The sequence below is a fragment of the Diadema setosum genome, chromosome 4 (assembly GCF_964275005.1).
Source record: "Diadema setosum chromosome 4, eeDiaSeto1, whole genome shotgun sequence".
Taxonomy (NCBI): Eukaryota; Metazoa; Echinodermata; class Echinoidea; order Diadematoida; family Diadematidae; genus Diadema; species Diadema setosum.
The window spans coordinates 18226822-18244893 of NC_092688.1; the positions used below are offsets into that span (position 1 = coordinate 18226822).

At 37.0% G+C, this 18072-nt stretch overlaps 1 protein-coding gene across 1 annotated transcript in view; it reads right to left on the minus strand.

Moving 5' to 3' along the window:
- Nucleotides 1-18072, minus strand: part of LOC140226965 (ribosomal protein S6 kinase-related protein-like) — a 123893-nt gene that overhangs the window by 67905 nt on the left and 37916 nt on the right. The window contains exon 3 of the mRNA XM_072307402.1: nt 1920-2003. Coding sequence (XP_072163503.1) covers nt 1920-2003 — 84 coding nt within the window. The remainder of the gene's footprint in view (nt 1-1919; nt 2004-18072) is intronic.

Sequence of the window (18072 nt, forward strand, 5' to 3'; positions counted from 1 at the left end):
CATCCCTGTTTCAATTTCTTCATTTTTCATCTCTCTTCTTCATCTGCTGCTGATTACTCTATCTTTCCTCTCTCTTCTCTCCATCCTACTTTCTTTTTCTTTATCTTCCATCTCTCGTTCTCACTGTTGATCACTCTACCTTCCTTTTCCCTTCTCTCCATTCCATTTCCTTCTCTTTATCTTCCATCTCTGGTTCTCCTCGCTCCTGCTGATCACAATCTTCCTTCTCTCTATTTTGCCAATTCTTTTTTCTTTTCTCCATCTTACAATGTAAATCTGTTTCTCCTCTCTGCTGCTGATCAGTTTTTCCTTCTCTCTCTCTCTCTCCTTTTCCATCCATTTTTCTTTCCTCTCCCTTCCTTCTCTCATTTTCTTCTCTATTGCTGATCACTATATCTTTTTTCTCTCTTTGTTCATCCCTTTTCCTTTTCTTCCCCTTTCATTTTTTTCTGCTGCTGATTACTCTATGTTCCTTTTCTTCCTTCCATCTCATTTTCCTTCTCTCTTTTCTCTCTGCTGATGATCACTTTCAATATCTTCCTTCTGTTTTCTTCATCCTTTTTCATTTTCTCCCTCTTCCATCTCTCTTTCCACTCTGCTTTTGATCACTCTTCTTTCTCTCCATTCTTCTTTCCTTCTCTCCCTCTTCCATCTGTCTCCTGCTAATCCCTCTCTTTTCCTTCTCTCTCTCTCTCTCTCCACTCAATCTCTCCCCTCCCTCTTCCATATATTTCTCCCTATCCCTCTCTCTTCTCTATCTGCACCGCTAGTTCGATGCTCCCCTTTGTGAAATAAACAGACATTCCTTAGTAGATTACTAGTCATATCAGTTGTTTCCTTTTTCCCTTGCTAACCTTCACTGTGCTTTCATAGCAGATCAGTGCATCCGCTAACTTGCTTTCTCAAAACGATTGTAATAAATGTGCCGTAACCTAACGCCCCTGAACGGGAATTACATTCAATGTTATCTTCTTAAGCCCTTGATGCATTACGATGGTCAATGTGTGGGCTGTGACATTGTGACTACGAAGAGAATAATCTTCACTTAACGCATCACATATCAAACCCTATTAGAGGACATCAACTAAATACTTTTTTAAAAAAGGGGGGTTTGGCAATTTAATAGTCAAGTGCATGAACACTCATGGAGGGTTTACAAAAGGGCCAAGTTAGACACACATGACAAAAGATATGTACAATATTTTTCAATATAGCTCCCTTTCTGTAACACACATTTTCTCTTCTCTCTTTATATCTCTCTCTCTCTTCTGTAATAACCCTACGCTATAATCATTCTCTCACCATCTCTCCTTCTCTCTGTTTCTCCCTAAATGACCTGACAGTTAGTGGTTAGCATTCCTTGAGATCCAGAGCTCTTATCACATCTCTCCCACACAGCTTGCTAAGTTGACATACTTGACAAGGCCTTAACTTGGCCATGGATTTCACGCTCTTCATGCATTAAGGATTCAGTAACGTGAGACATTGAGGCTCAGTGATGAAAATAAAAGGACTTTGTTTTTGCAAATCTCAGTGTAAGTTTCTTCCACTACACTGACATACTTAATTGCAAAATGTATTAGCCAAGCAATTCAAAAGCAGGAAGAAAGTGTCTAGATGCCACTGTGAGAAACATAATAATTCTGTGTGAGAATTCTTTCATAAAAACTCTGTCATTTTTTTTTTCAGCTAAAAAGAGCATTTTTAAACTTAAGCTAAATTGTAAGTCAATACTTGCATTTGCTAATGCAATGTCTCTTTAAAAACAAAATACAAATGCACCCTGAATGGCATAGCTCTTAGAAAAACAATCATCTTGATACAACTGCTTCCATGCTGACAAAAAAAGTTGTATGGCACACTATGGCATAATTCATCTAAATGGGGGTAAGAGAGTTGTTGGATGATGTGGTACCCACCTTCATGGCATATATTTCACCATCCTCCTTTCGTTGTACCTTGAGGACTTGGCCGTAGGCACCCTTGTTGATCTGATGAAGAATCTGTGAAGAAACAGAAGAAAGAATAGATAATGTTATGTCTGCCTCTTTCTCTCAATTTTTTAGGCTCCATACCTTTTAACCCATTGGCCCGAATTCACGAAGGTGGTACAAATGAAACCATGGTTTAAACCATGGACAAAAACGCCAAGTGTCGCACGAAATATTTCGTTACGAAATTGATCATTTCGCCGACAAAATGACCGTTTCGTTAACGAAATGTTCATTTAGTTACAAAACCTTGTCATTTTGTTACAAAATAATCATTTCATCGACGAAATGACTGATTTCGTAATGAAATATTCCATGCGACACTTGGCGCTCCATGGTTTTTGTCCATGGTTTAAACCATGGTTTTATTTGTACCACCACAGCCTGTCCCCAGGAGCTTAGCTGTAACCAACTTAGGTTTTTGTTTTGTTTTGTTTTGTTTTGGTGGTTTTTTTTTTCACCAGCCTTTAGTTAATTCCTCTGAACTTGATGTAATGGTAAGTAAGATAGCTCAACAATGTGTCTCAAACCAACCACGGTGACACAATAGCAATTCAGGGGATTGGGTGATCTCTATTCAATGGCAATTACTTAATACAAAGTCACAGGGTTTTTTTTTTTTAATTTTCATGAATTTTGTGAGTTGGGTGCTAATTGTGAATGTCACAAAACACAAGAAATATCAAGTCAGATCCAGACATGAATGTGACATGCAAACATACATTTCTCCATTCATTACTGCACTCCATGGAATCATGAAATGAACCACTCACAAATTTGTTGGGAAGTCCTGATTTCATGAAAGATTAGACTTGCTAAACATATGGCATATGTGTAGTAGTTTCAAGACATCCCTGCCAATTGGCAACCTTAGAGCTGAGAGGGTGGAAAGGCATTTATGAAATGATGATACAGAAGAACTGGAAAAAGCACTGAAGGCACATTCTATGTATTTTTATGATTTATCAAAATCCTTTGGGGAATTTAGACTGAACACCTTTTTAACATACAATAAATGTCAGAAATATCTGTGGCTATAATACTTGCAGAGCTGTAACAAATGAAATTTCATAACCGATGAGATTCAACTACATTTTGTGGTTATATTGCGGTTTGCATAACAGCAATGTCAGACGTTTCATAACCATTGCGTGAATTTATGCAACGCTAATTCACTTAAGACTTAACAAGAGGCTTCTTCATTTACACAACAAACCTTCAGACAACACCAAACAAGATTATTGCATTGTTAGATATCTCATACCTAGAGACATTATTTTCTATATTCTATAGCTTTGGCCCTGGAAAAAAAGAAACTACTTGTGTTGGGCGACGCACTACTTGCATTTTTCACAGTGGACCTTATTAAACATATTAGAGTATCACGAAGGAAGACAGCCATTTCTAATTGAAGTTATCAAAATGTTTCCATGGAAACACCACTACAACAACCAATGCACATAATACGGAATACGTAACTTCTTTGTTCCTTTACATATTGCACAATGGGGAACAATGTCCCTAAGGCAAATCGTTGGATGGGATATCAAAAGTGGTTTTAAGTGTTTTTTTAACAGACGAGCATGCAATAAATGCATGTTTAGTGGTGACAAAGATCAAATATTTTACCAATGTTAAGGTTACATAGCATGCATCATTGAAAGTAAGCTCTACTCTTTTTCCAGAAAAAAGAAAAGAAGAAAAAAAAGAGAGAGAAATGGCCATATGTGTGGCAAGAAGACTGTGTGATACGAAGAAAAGCAAATAACCATTCCAGAGATAGTTTATGAAATGAAATTGTTCTCTCCCTCTTCCTCCCCCTCTATCTCTCTGTCCATCTACATCTCTATATATCTCTTTGTATTAAAGGTCAAATTGAGAGTATATGTTTTTTCTTTTTTTCTCTCTCTCTTTCTGTTCATCTACCTCTTTGCATATCTATCTCTATCAAAGGTTACGATGAGAGTATATGTTTATATATATATATATATATATATATATATATATATATATATATATATATATATATATATATATATATATATATATATATATATATACATACCTAGCTGTATATCTACCTCATATATCTCTCTGTATCAGAGGTTGAGATGAGTATGTTTTTTTTCTCCATCTATCTATCTATCTGTTCATCTACCTCTCTCTCTATCTCTCTCTATCAAAGGTTGAGATAAGAGTATATGCTTGTATATCTATCTCTCTACTTTATCTATCCGTCAATACCTACCTCTCTATCTATCTCTTTGTATCAAAGGTTGAGATAAGAGTATGTTTCTTTTTTCTCTATCTGTCCATCCACCTCTGTATATATCTCTCTCTATCAAAGTTTGAGATGAGAGTATATGTGTTTTTTCTCTATCTATCTATCTATCTATCTATCTATCTATCTATCTGTCCATCTACCTCTACATATCTCTATCAAATGTTGAGATGAGAGTATATGTTTCTCCCTCCTTCCATCTATTTATTCATTTATCTATCAATCTATCTATCTGTCCATCTAACTCTCTATATCTCTCTCTCTCTCCATCAAAGGTTGAGATAAGAATATATGTTTATATACTGTCTCTCTACCTATCTGTCTATCTACCTCTGTATATATCTCTCTCTATCAAAGTCTGAGATGAGAGTATATGTGTTTTTTCTCTATCTATCTATCTATCTGTCTATCTACCTCTATATATTTCTCTGTATCAAAGGTTGAGATAAGAGTATAGGTGGGTTTTTTTTTTCTCTCTATCAATCTATCTGTCCATTTACCTCTGTATATATCTCTCTCTATCAAAGGTTGAGATGAGAGTATGTTTCTCTCTCTATCAATCTATCTGTCCATCTACCTCAGTATATATCTCTCTCTATCAAAGGTTGAAATAAGAGTATATGTTTCTCACACTGAAGAGGTCCCTGTCTTTCCTCTCTGGGACTATCTCTCTCACTCAAGGCCCTGTGTGTAAATATTCAACACCAGGGACAAGGCCTCTTCAAGTGTTCTGTTGAGGATCTCCTTCAAGAAGAGTGGGGAAAGAATATTGCATTTCTTCAGACAATCATCCCCCTGACACTCACATGCATTATAAACAAAAGCCACATATACCCTATGATAAAACACACACATACACAGGCACAGACAAACACAACTATAAAGATACAGATGTCAAACAAACATACACTCACAGACACACACACACACACACACATACACATAAAAAGAACTTACCTATAAAAAGACGCACATATACATTAACACAGACTCTGGAAAACTCACAGACATACACACACATGTACACACAAAAAATATATACTATACACATGGATATACACACATACACGAACACACATCTATCATAAAAAAAGACAAACACATACACAGATCTACACACAATGAAAAAGGCACCGAGAAACACACACAAACATACACATACATACATACATACATACATACATACAAAAACATCCACATCATAAAAATAGACATAGACATATACATGGACACACTGATATGTGCACAAAGAAACACAAACTCACAGACATACACACAGACACAAACACAGACAGTCAGACACACATACACATCCTTGACCAAGGCACCTAAACCACTCTTGTTGCTGGCTTCACCAAGGAGTGTAACTAGGCTGCAGACAGGAAGCCTGCAATCTGAGTCTTTCTCATCTTTTGAGGGAGCAAAAGCCAGTGCAGCAGCTCAAAAAACAACAACGAAACAAAACAATGGCACACAAAGGAGTTATCAAACAAGCATTGCAAAACAGTTTTGCAACACTCATTCCCTCGTGAACAACAAGAATACAATGTCAGATTCCATCCTTTCACAAAAGTAATAACATGTTTTTCTTTATATTTCTTTGTTTTTTAATATGAATACTCACAATGATACAACTTCAAATGTGCTCTTTATGGACTTCATGTATTTCTTTTTCCCACTTAACAGACAGCTGATTGTGCTGAAAATCTGAGAAAAACAACATTTTATAACTTCACACACCTAATGCACATCAACACCTGTCTGTAAATGTTACGCACTATATTTATAAGTTCCTATGGGCAATATATCACACCTTATTTATTTATTTATTTTTTACAGCGACATTTAAGATTCTTTTCACAGCATCTATCATCATAATTTAACGGCCTAAGGGGGGTGAGAACGAGACAGCTGTCACTGATATTAGAACGTCTCACATCACAGGTTCATTGCTTTCCTGACGTGTCTGGCTCCGACATCGACGGCCCCCACCAGCTGTAAGTCGATTCATGAGGAGCAAGGTGGCATTTAGGAACGACATTAGCTACCGGCGATGCGCCCATTTTATAGGCGCACGACCATCTAGGAGGGGATGAACGCGGTGGGGTAAATGGACAATTTTTCTCTCAAAATCTCCTACATGACAGTCCCATCACTAAAAAACTGACATTTTAGTCGGCAAATGGAAATTTGATGGAAGGAAAATGGCCGCTGCACACGGTAGGCCTCGTGGCTAAATTGATAGGGTCTACCCGGTACTCTCCTAGACATGAGCTCGTCTCACTCTGCTTCAAACCCTTTTTTTGTTGGGGGAGGGGAGGAGAAAAAAATTCCTATGTTCTAATGTAGGTTAAAGGCATATTTCCCTTTATGATATGCATTCCTTTTTCATGTCTGTTTTATATAAAGTTGATGTATTTCTTTTTACTTCTATGTATATGGTTCTGATTTGGCAAATAAACAAGTCGAAACAAAACTATCTTAATTATCTTAATTCTCTTAATGACAGTGATGACACAGGAAGGCAATACTGGTGAAATATCAATCTGGAAAGTGCTATCATCTATCTATGATCAACTTGAGCATCAAAGATACATTTAACAGATGCATCAAGAATATCAAAATCTAGCATATCTTCTATCAAAGAGTAAGGCAGTTTTGTTTCACACATTTGACATTTAGCATGTGTAAAAGGCAAATGAGTGGTTCCACACAGAATATGTCCTACACCATAATGGCTACAATTATGCTCTTATGCAATGTCATATTATAGAAAATGTATTCACTTTCCAAGTATCAGATGCTTCTTTTGATATTTCTCTCATGAATTAGGTGCTGAAGGAATTCTAAAGTGATATTTGAAGAGTTTCTAACTAGTATCAACCAACCCAATTCTACTTATAGTGTGCATAGATCTGTCCTTCATACAAGTGATAGCCAACTGATACAGTTGCTCACACCAACAGTCTTCCATTTTATAAGTTAAATCTTTATGTGCCACGTTCGAACACCCGACTCAGTCGAAGGCGTGCCAAGTTCACATTTTCTGCTCAAATACACATACCCGCCCAAACCGATCGATTAAAATCGGCAAATTCTACCGTACAATTAAAGCATTTCTCGCAAGTCCATTCCTGTCACATGTAGCTTATATTCTATGTGGTGATTGAGTATCAAGCGGTGTTTGCTACTGGATTTGTGAGTAAATTCTCAGTTTCTGTCAAAGTCTTGTGTGCAAAAGTCATGCCTTACAATAATGTATATACTTTTCATTTGAAAGAAACACAATGATAGATAAGTCATACAATTTACATCAAAGCAAAGTTTGGCATTTTCTCTACAACTTTGATCATTACGTGTCCAGGGTAACAAAATCTATAAAAGTTACACAGATCTGAAAAAACAGAATGTTTTCCCAAAGCATGTCTATGTTGCTGTCTCAGAATAATGTAGCACACAGGGGGTTTTACACCATGGTACATGAAGAGTTAATCAAATCAATGATTCACAGATGTTTGATTCAGTTTGTACAACCTTGTTCTTATCTCTCATTTCCGAGAATCCGAGAAATTATTTTCTTTTACATGTTTTTCTTGAAGTGATTTACTGTATGGTTTGGAGTGGGCAATCAGTAGGGGGGGGGGGGGTTATTGAAGAGAAGCAGACATCTGCCATGTCTGTGTTCATCACCATTATCAAGCCGTCAGGAATGGCTGGCCAAACACAGACTGCCATACTTGGACTATCTACTCTTCCTGATGGAACAGGATGATATGAGGTCATGCACCTGATATAGTGACCACCGTTAAAGGGATGGTATAATATTGGTTGAGGTAAAGATTCAGCCTTTAACTTTTTGCGAGATACCGAGAACTCCATTAATGAAATGTTAAAGAGCATATATTTCTACGAGGAATTCAAAGTTCATTTGATGAAAATCAGTTTTGATGAAAATCGTCTCAGAAGAATGAGGGCGCTGCACCGCGGCGACCACGGACGATTTTTCGCACCTGCACCTGCACAAGTTTCGTGATTTCGTGATTTCTGGTTTTTTCCCGTATTGTTTTCTATGTTGGTATAAACTGTCTCATCTGTACACTTGCTGGACTTTTCTACGCAAAAATGAAGATCTGTTGGTGGAATTTAAGCGGGAAATTTTTGCTTCTGACCATACTGGTCAGTGGACTCATCTGTGTACTGAGAGCAAGCCCAGTACGATATGAACCACTACTTATCAGCACGGCATTACCGGTCAGCCGCATAACATACGACCGAGACACTCTTCTCAGACTCGCCGGGTCTGACAGCGTGCGCAAGTCCGAGCCTGACTGTCATGACATTCCAGTGGAGCTGAAACGTCGAAAGCGTGGACGAAAAGGAGGAGTTAGAGCTCGTCTCAGAAGGCGGAGTTTTCGGCCGCCGTTGCCCTCAGTCATATCAGGTAACTGTCGTTCCCTACGAAATAAGTTGGATGAGTTGAAAGCGTGTGTGAATTATCGCTACGAATACCGTGAAAGCTGTTTGCTGTGCTTTACTGAAACCTGGTTTTCATCCAAAGACACCACACCTGATTCGGATATAGATGGTTTTGTGTGTGTTCGAGGAGATCGTACAGAGGCATCGGGAAAACTGGCAGGAGGAGGAGTCTGTGCATATATCAATGAAAGGTGGTGTGATGAAAGTAATATAAAGATCTGTGACAGTTTCTGTTCTGAAAATATTGAATTATTATGTATTTCGGCCAGACCACACTACCTACCACGAGAATTTTCTAACATCTACGTCATGGTTGTCTACATTCAACCAACTGCAAATGTTGACATTGCTGCTTCTAAAATACAGGATATCTCTTCTAGGATTGCAGCTTCATCTCCAGATGCAGTGCAGATTGTGCTAGGAGATTTCAATAGCTGCGATCTACGCTCTGTCATGCCACATTTTTACCAATACGTGAATATACCTACGCGAGGTACTCGCACATTGGACAAGTGTTATGGAAACATATGTAATGGTTATAAAGCGTTTGCTAAGCCACCCCTGGGAAACTCTGATCATAACATCATTCAGTTGATTCCACAATATAGGCAGAAGTTGAAACGTCAGAAGCCGACAAAAGGGAGGGCGAAAATCTGGACAAACGATTCTACAGAGACCCTTAGAGCATGCTTCGATTGTACAGAATGGGACACTCTTCTGGATTCTTCATCTTTGGATAGGGCTACAGAAGTGGTAACAGATTACATTAAATTCTGTGAGGAGATGATTGTTTCAGAAAAAACTTTTAAACGATACCCTAATAATAAACCATGGGTGGATAAACGTTGCAGACAATTTATTCATCAGAAGAATGTAGCTTTTTGTAACAATGATAGGGAAGCTTTGAAGAAAATTGAGAAGGATTTTAAGAGGCACATTAAGGCTAGGAAACGAGAGTTTGGGAAAAAGATAGAAGACAAATTTCAAGAAGGAAATCCTAGGGAAGCCTGGAAGGGTTTGAAACTGATGACAGGGTTTGATACAGGTACTCAAAAGAAAAAATGTAGTATTATTGGGGATGATGTTTTTGAATTTGTTCAAAAGTTAAACGAGTTCTATTGTAGATTTGACAGGGATGACCAAGTTTTTTCAGATTCTTTTGCTCACTGTCAACAGGAAATACAGAAAGAGATATTTAGTAGTGATAGAATACTGATATGTGAAGGAAAGGTAAGGAGGGTCATGGAATCAATCAAAACAAACAAATCAATGGGACCGGATGGTTTATCTGCGAAACTTCTTAAATTATGTTCACAGCAGTTATCCCAAGTTTTTTGTAAGTTCTTTCAATGGTCTCTTGATACTTCTCATGTACCCAATATTTGGAAATGTGCAACAATCAGTCCTATTCCAAAGGTTCCTAAACCTGCTACACTGAATGATTTTAGACCAGTTGCTTTAACACCTGTCATTATGAAATGTTTTGAGAAACTGGTGAAAGAGTTTCTGATTGAACAGACAAAGGAACACTGTGACCCACTTCAGTTTGCCTATAGGAGTAAGAGATGTGTTGACGATGCACTTACCTACCTGTTACATACTATTATCAAGCATTTAGAGTTGTCCAAGTCATATGTTAGAGTGTTGTACGTTGATTTTTCGTCAGCTTTCAATACCATTGTACCACAGTTATTAACTGGAAAGTTACATAATGTCATGAAGGTTAACCCATATCTATCTCTGTGGATAGGAGATTTCATGACCGACAGGTCGCAAAGAGTACGCCTAGGGGAGGTAGTTTCCGATGATAGAACACTGAATGTTGGGGCACCACAAGGATGTGTGCTCTCACCTATTTTGTTCACTCTCTTAACAAGTGATAGCCCAGTAAGTCCATCTTGTCATATTGTGAAATACGCAGATGACACATGTATTGTAGGATTGATACGTAACAATGAAGAAATGGTTTACAGGAGAAGTGTTGACAAGTTTGTGGAATGGTGTGAACAAACATCACTGATTTTAAACACCAGGAAAACTAAAGAGATGATTTTTGATTTTGGTAAAACTGGTCAAAACAATCATGACAGGATTTCTATTGGGGGAGATACCATAGAGCAGGTGTCAGAGTACAAATACCTTGGAACAATTATAGACGATAAACTTAGGTGGGATGCAAATACTAAGAAAATTCAGTCAAAAGGAAACCAGCGATTGTATTTCCTTAGAAAACTCAGGTCATTTAATGTGAAGAGTCAAACACTTGTTTTGTTTTATCAAAGTGTAATACAGTCTGTCATGTGTTTCTCATCAGTAGCATGGTTTAGTTGTTTAACAGAGAAAAATAAGTCCAAATTGACAAGGGTTGTATCACAAGCCAGTAAAATTATAGGAATGCCTGTGCAACATCTAGAGGATATTGTACAATCTGCTCTTGTGTCTAGACTTGATATTGTAATGAAAGATGAATCACATCCGCTTCATGATGAGGTGACTGTAAACAGATCAGGTAGAATTAGACTTCCAAAAGTAAAGACGGAGAGGTTCAGACGGTCATTTCTGATCGCAGCATGTAAAGTTTTCAATAGCAGATTTAACAGATGAGGTTATTTTTTTGTTATTTATAGTATATGTTATATGTGGGATTAGGTGGGATGCAAATACTAAGAAAATTCAGTCAAAAGGAAACCAGCGATTGTATTTCCTTAGAAAACTCAGGTCATTTAATGTGAAGAGTTAAACATTTGTTTTGTTTTATCAAAGTGTAATACAGTCTGTCATGTGTTTCTCATCAGTAGCATGGTTTAGTTGTTTAACAGAGAAAAATAAGTCCAAATTGACAAGGGTTGTATCACAAGCCAGTAAAATTATAGGAATGCCTGTGCAACATCTAGAGGATATTGTACAATCTGCTCTTGTGTCTAGACTTGATATTGTAATGAAAGATGAATCACATCCGCTTCATGATGAGGTGACTGTAAACAGATCAGGTAGAATTAGACTTCCAAAAGTAAAGACGGAGAGGTTCAGACGGTCATTTCTGATCGCAGCATGTAAAGTTTTCAATAGCAGATTTAACAGATGAGGTTATTTTTTTGTTATTTATAGTATATGTTATATGTTTAAAATATGTGAACTGTTCTAATGATTCATGATTCATGAGTTGTATTTTTAAGACAAGTGCCAGATGACTCGGCCCAAGCAGGGCTCTGACCTATCTACATGGACTGTATGTGTTGAGCTTAACTACCCTTTGTGCAATGTATTTGTGGTGTGAAAGTCCAGTATGTGTGCACTTGATGACAATTGTATTGTTCATTAGTTATGTTGAATTGTTACATATTTTTGACTCATTGCAAAATAACTGTACACAAATTTGTAAACAGCAGCAGTGTAATTGTGGATGAGCCAACAGTACACCTGGGAAGTTTTGAGCTGCATGTCTTGCCAACCCTATGACCTATGACTGAATTGAATGTTTTAGATTTTGTGATGAAACATTTTTAATTTATTATATATTGTATTTGTTACTGGAACATACGCAGAAAAGGAAAGAAGGAAAAGAATTAAGAGAACTTTTCAACAAAATACAAATATGATAACATTATTGAGTATTTGCAATACGTCACACTGCCTGTTATATTTTAGTATGGTGTATGAATGTCTCTTTTTTTTTTTATAGCCTTTGTCATGCAGCAAATTCTCTTTGAGATAATTTACTGTCTCCTATCCTTGCCCAGGCTTTTTGTGTGCTGGAGCGCTCTTTCACGTTGATTAGGTGATAGTTTTGGTGTATGTGTGTGTGTGTATGTATAAGTTTATATGGGTGTAACTCGCGGGTGTGGGGTATGTGTGTGTGCGTGTATGTGTGTGTGTGTGTGTGGGTGTGTATGTGGAAGTGTACTCTCTGAGAGTCGGGGGGGGGGGGGTAGTGGTGGTGTGTAGAACATGTGTTAAAGTCTCAACTGGAGGAGTGCTCTAGCATATGGAAGTGCCTGGATGGGGTGAATAGGGCGAAGGGAAAAAAAAAAAATGCATACTTTATATACGCTTATTTTCTCCTGCAATATTTCATTTTTTTTTGTATTAAATGTATATATTTTATGTATGTATGGTATAAAACTTATGTTAACTTATTTCATGATTTATATTCTTCATTTATGCACCTCTATCTTTATGTATGTCCGAAAACAAATTTTATGTATATTTTATACATGACAATAAATTATCTTGAATCTTGAATCTTGAATCTTGAATTTTCAAATGGCTGAGTTATCCAAAACACAGAGTAAAACAAAGCGATCCTAATAAAAGGTATGTCCCACATTTTATTAGGATCGCTTTGTTTTGGATATCTCAGCCATTTCAAAAGCAGTTTTCATCACATAAACTTTAAATTCTTCTTTGAATTATATGCTCTTCCACATTTCATAGAGGCTTCTCATTATCTCAAAAAAATCATCATCAGAAAAATGTTGGAAACCTGAAGTCCCATCTCAACTGAAACTGAACGACCCCTTTAAAGATATGCACAGTGGGGAAGGATTGGAGGAGAGTAAGAGATAGAGAGCTAAGAGACAGACAGACAGACAGACTGGTAAATAAACAAACATTATTTGAAGCCTACAATGTGTGTGCAATTCTTCCAGCATAAGTGTATTCTGAGGGAAGCTGCCCACATTTTCTTATAATTGGCCATCTAAAAATTCCCCCAAAATACATTTAGCTTTCAGAGTGTGGTGGCAATTAGGCAGCAAATATTTTTTTAACTGTTGCAGATAAAGCAAAACAAAATTACTAAAAGAAGCAAAACTACATACGTGCACAAATGACTGTTTACATTTGAACTAGAGCATCCTTGTTAAGTATCTGTACCCATGTTGTCTACTGTTTTCTTGTATCTGAATTGAAAAAAATGTAAAGTGCTCTATACAGAAAACCTTTCTAAGGATTTTGCACCAATACCACAAGTCTACAACTATCAATTTAAGGATTCTTGTCAAATCTATGGTGAATGGTCTTCCAGTTTCTGGAGCTTTTAAAAGAAAAAGTACATGGGAAAAACTGGACCCAAAATGAAAATAAAAACTTTAATTCTGGGATAGATGTTCAAAAGGTTACAATAAATCCTAATTGAGTAAATTTGATGGGGAAATCAAATAGGAAACCATTATTCTTTCCCCCAAAGACAAAACACTTGAAATGGTTTGCCCTGTTTGCTAGGAAAAGTAGAGACAAAAAGACTGGAATAAAAAAAAAAAAAAAAAAAAAAGAAGCATACAGTGGCATGTGGGTTGGGTTCATAAAGGGAGACGAATATTCAAATTGAAAAAAGACACAACAACTGACAATGTGTCTCAATATCGCACGGTTCCCGGTTTATGTCAGAATCACGAAGAGTCCTCGGGAGGAACTTGATCAACTCTTCCACACAGGAACATTCTCACCACTGCTGGGTGATGGGGATGTTTTAAAGAACACTCTGTTTAAACCTTCCAACATTCTGTCCGTAATATTGATTTGATTCTTTGCAGAAATATCTCACATGTACTCCCCATGTCATCGGTTACCACTGCAAACTTATTTATGTAACATGCACTCATGTATAGTAGACAAGAAAGTACAGACCCACTGGAATAAATGTCTGATGATAAATGGCATTTTATATTTTGCAGAACTTTGAACAAACTGAGATGAATCGCATCACATCAAATAAAAACAGACTTTTAACAAATCAAATTTGTTCAAAAATCACGAAGAAGAGCCATGTCATGATGAAAGTGTGGACAGACAGTATCACAGAAGGCAAAATCTTGGATGAGTATTTGTTAACGCATGCTTGAATTGGGGGTCTGTACTGGACGGGGACTTTCCAGTATTTGTGAACTCAATTTGTGACTACTTCAGAGCAATATCATCCTCCCTTGTGTTTGCCTATCACAATACCACTTGAACCAAATAGACTTGTATACGGACACAAGGATTTGCATATATCTGCACTCTGTGCATTAGACTCGTGTCTGAACGCACATGACTTACAGGCAGGCGGTGCTCCTTAATCGCATCTCATGCATGCTTATGGGCACTTCCGCCATGTGTTGCCACGACAACCATCCACGGCAAAATAAATGTGAACAGTAGGTAAATGTATCTTGTCCTTGCGCAAGTCATCCATGCCTAGGCAAGAGTGAAAACTTTACTTTGCACGGTCTGTTACATTTCCTGCTACACTCCCTGCTACATTTCCTGCTATGCTGAAACATTTATGTTAGATAACACAACAAGACCAAAAAAAAAAAGGAGGAGGAGGGGAGGAAAAAACAGACACAAACTATCTCAGACATACAAAATAACTCACTTGTTATTGCCTTTGAATTGAAACATGTTTCATGGTGACTCAGTTAATTTTGTATGTGTGAAAGCCAACCAGAACCGTAACAGGATTCTTTATCTCAGGTTTGGCCAATAATTGTGGTCCAGAGTTCCAATCCAAACTTCTCAAATGCATATACTTGTATTATCTAGAAAATGGCTTCAAAAAACATGATTTAAAACAAATTATTTTGTAAGTCTGAAACCCATTAGCAAAAGGAAGGGGAGAGAAAAAAGAGACACTTTCCAATATCATTACAATCAAGACAAACCAATGACAATTTCTCACTTAAAACTGGCTCAAAAGTAAAGTCATTGCCAGTATCATCAAACTGGACGTATGTTCATCTTCTGTAAGGACTATTCTGAGAATTAGGAAAGACTAAGTGCAAGGTCTTTCCAATCCCTTGATACAAACAGGGGAGAAAGCAAAACCAGCGTCACACCAAAAGAGAAGATGTGACAGTTTTTGTCTGTTTGTTTGTTTGTTTGTTTGTTTTTTGTCCAACTACCTGTATTATATAGAATACATTATCTCAGAATACAACTCTGTATCTTCTAAGATTTCAAAATGGTGGGATTATGAATATGTGACATAGATAATGGACTCAATATGCACATACAGAACAAGAAGAGATCATAAAAAACTGATGGTAAAGGATCATGCCAGTGATCCAAATGTCCCACAAAACTCTCAGTACTGGAATAGTATCTCGAGCCTACATATCCCGCAACTGCAGGCTCTTGGCCTAAATGTCCGCGGCCTACTTGAAAATGCATGTATATAGCAAGTGACGCACACAGAGGGCTCATCTTTCATTTTGGTTCGCTGGTATCAATATCTCATACCTCGTGCAAAACATGGCAACAAGGCACAGAGCCTCTGGCAACCTGGCACATTGCATTTGCTTTGTATTTTAGTTGGCTGCTTACTCCAATGATCGCCATGATGTTGGATGGCCAAGACTTAAAGGAAAAGTACAGTTTTGGTTGAGATGGGACTTCAGGTTTACGACATTTTTTTATGATGATTTGTTGAGATAATGAGAAACCTCTAACAAAATATGGAAGAGCACATAATTCTACGAGGAATTCAAAGTTTATTTAATGAAAATTGCTTTTGAAACAGCTGAGATATCCAAAACTTAGGGATCCTAATAAAAGGTGGGACCCACCTTTTATTAGGATCGCTTTGTTTTACAAATATGTACTTTGTTTTTCAATATATCAGAGCCACTTCGACACCGATTTTCATCAAATAAACTTTGAATTCCTGTTAGAATTGTGTGCTCTGTAAATTCTCATGGCAATCTTGCAAAAAGTTAAAGGCTGAATCATCACCTCAACCAATATTATACCATCCCTTTAACAAGATATTGAAGGGGATGGGGTTGAGATCAGAAGAGTAAGTAGCCATTTGCTTCTCCACGTATTTGGATAACTTTTTGACCATTTAAAACATGAACAAGTCTCTCTATATCGTATCTCTTTGTAAGCTGGCATATACCTAATGACATCACACGAGATATTTTTTTCCCAAAGTTACATATGGGCTTCAAGAAGAACTTTTGTAAGGAACAGGATATTCCACACGTTATTATTTATTTAGCCTTACCTCTATACTGGTAGCATAGATTCTGTGCGATCTTTATTTTTCTTCTTCTTCTTCATCGAAAGGAAATACGGTCAGGACATGAATACCAGTACCAGTGCCCTGGCTACTAAGTAGTATAAATTCAGTAATGTAATCATGTACTAGGTTTTGTGTGGGTTCATTTCCAGGCTCAACAGTGTCTCCACTGTAAGGACCCCCTCTCAAAAGTGGGACTTGAGAAGAGGTTGACTTTATTCCATTTCAACTTTAATGAACCACAGTACATCATATCGTCAGCTGAGAACCAAAAGGGAGTTATCGCAATTTTGAGGGGTAAGTACTGAGTTATTTGTATTACATTGTAGAGATTGATCTCCTTTACATTATTGTATCAATTTTAAATCATTTTAATTTTTAGTAAAATGTTAAAAATCAAAACCACGAGGGTGCTATTTTATCAGATATTTGGAACAATGGTTATACATCTATCCCATTTTGATTAAACAAACTTTTTATTTCATGAAAATTGATTGTTTCCTTTTTATATAAACTCAAATCTTAGAATACAATAGTGCCCTTCTGGTTCTCAGCTGACGATATTTGTGAAAGTAAGTAAAAAAACAAAACAAAACGAAAACATGTGGTGCTCCAGGACTGCAGAAAAGAAACTGTATTCATAATGCACATGCTCACAATATGAAGCATTACAAATTTATGTTACATGCTAACAGGGATCAGATATTGTGATGTCTGAACATTCCCACTGGGACGAAAACTGCTGTATGATAAATGTCCGCTACACCAGGGCAATTTTGGTCACCTTCCCTTCACACCAGCAGACCAAGAGGCAAGTGTCAATATGCAGGAATTATTCAGGAGCAATTTGGAAGACTAGCACCACCAAGTTAGGTGGGAAAAGAAAGTTGACATTTTGGTTGTTGTTATGTTTGACTACTATTGCTATAGTATCTCCTGAAGGAGAAGAGAGACATTTTGGTAAAATTGGACCTTCAAGTTTCTGTAATCTACAAGAAGAAATGTTACACAAATATTTATACCAGTACACAAATATTTGGATTTTATATTCAAGATCATTGAAGAGTACCGTAATATTGACATGAGAGCAAAAAATTGCAATGTTGTAGATTATAACCATTATCTTATCTCAATGACTGACATAGTACTGGGTATGCAGGAAATTTTCATCTTTCCACATGATATTCATGATAAGTTTTATGCATTATTATGTGTTCCAGGTACATAATGAACATGGTAGGGGTCATATTCTGCTATGATATTGCTGTAATATGCTGTAAGATTTTCATCAGGCGTGACTGACTGCTACATCATGAATATGC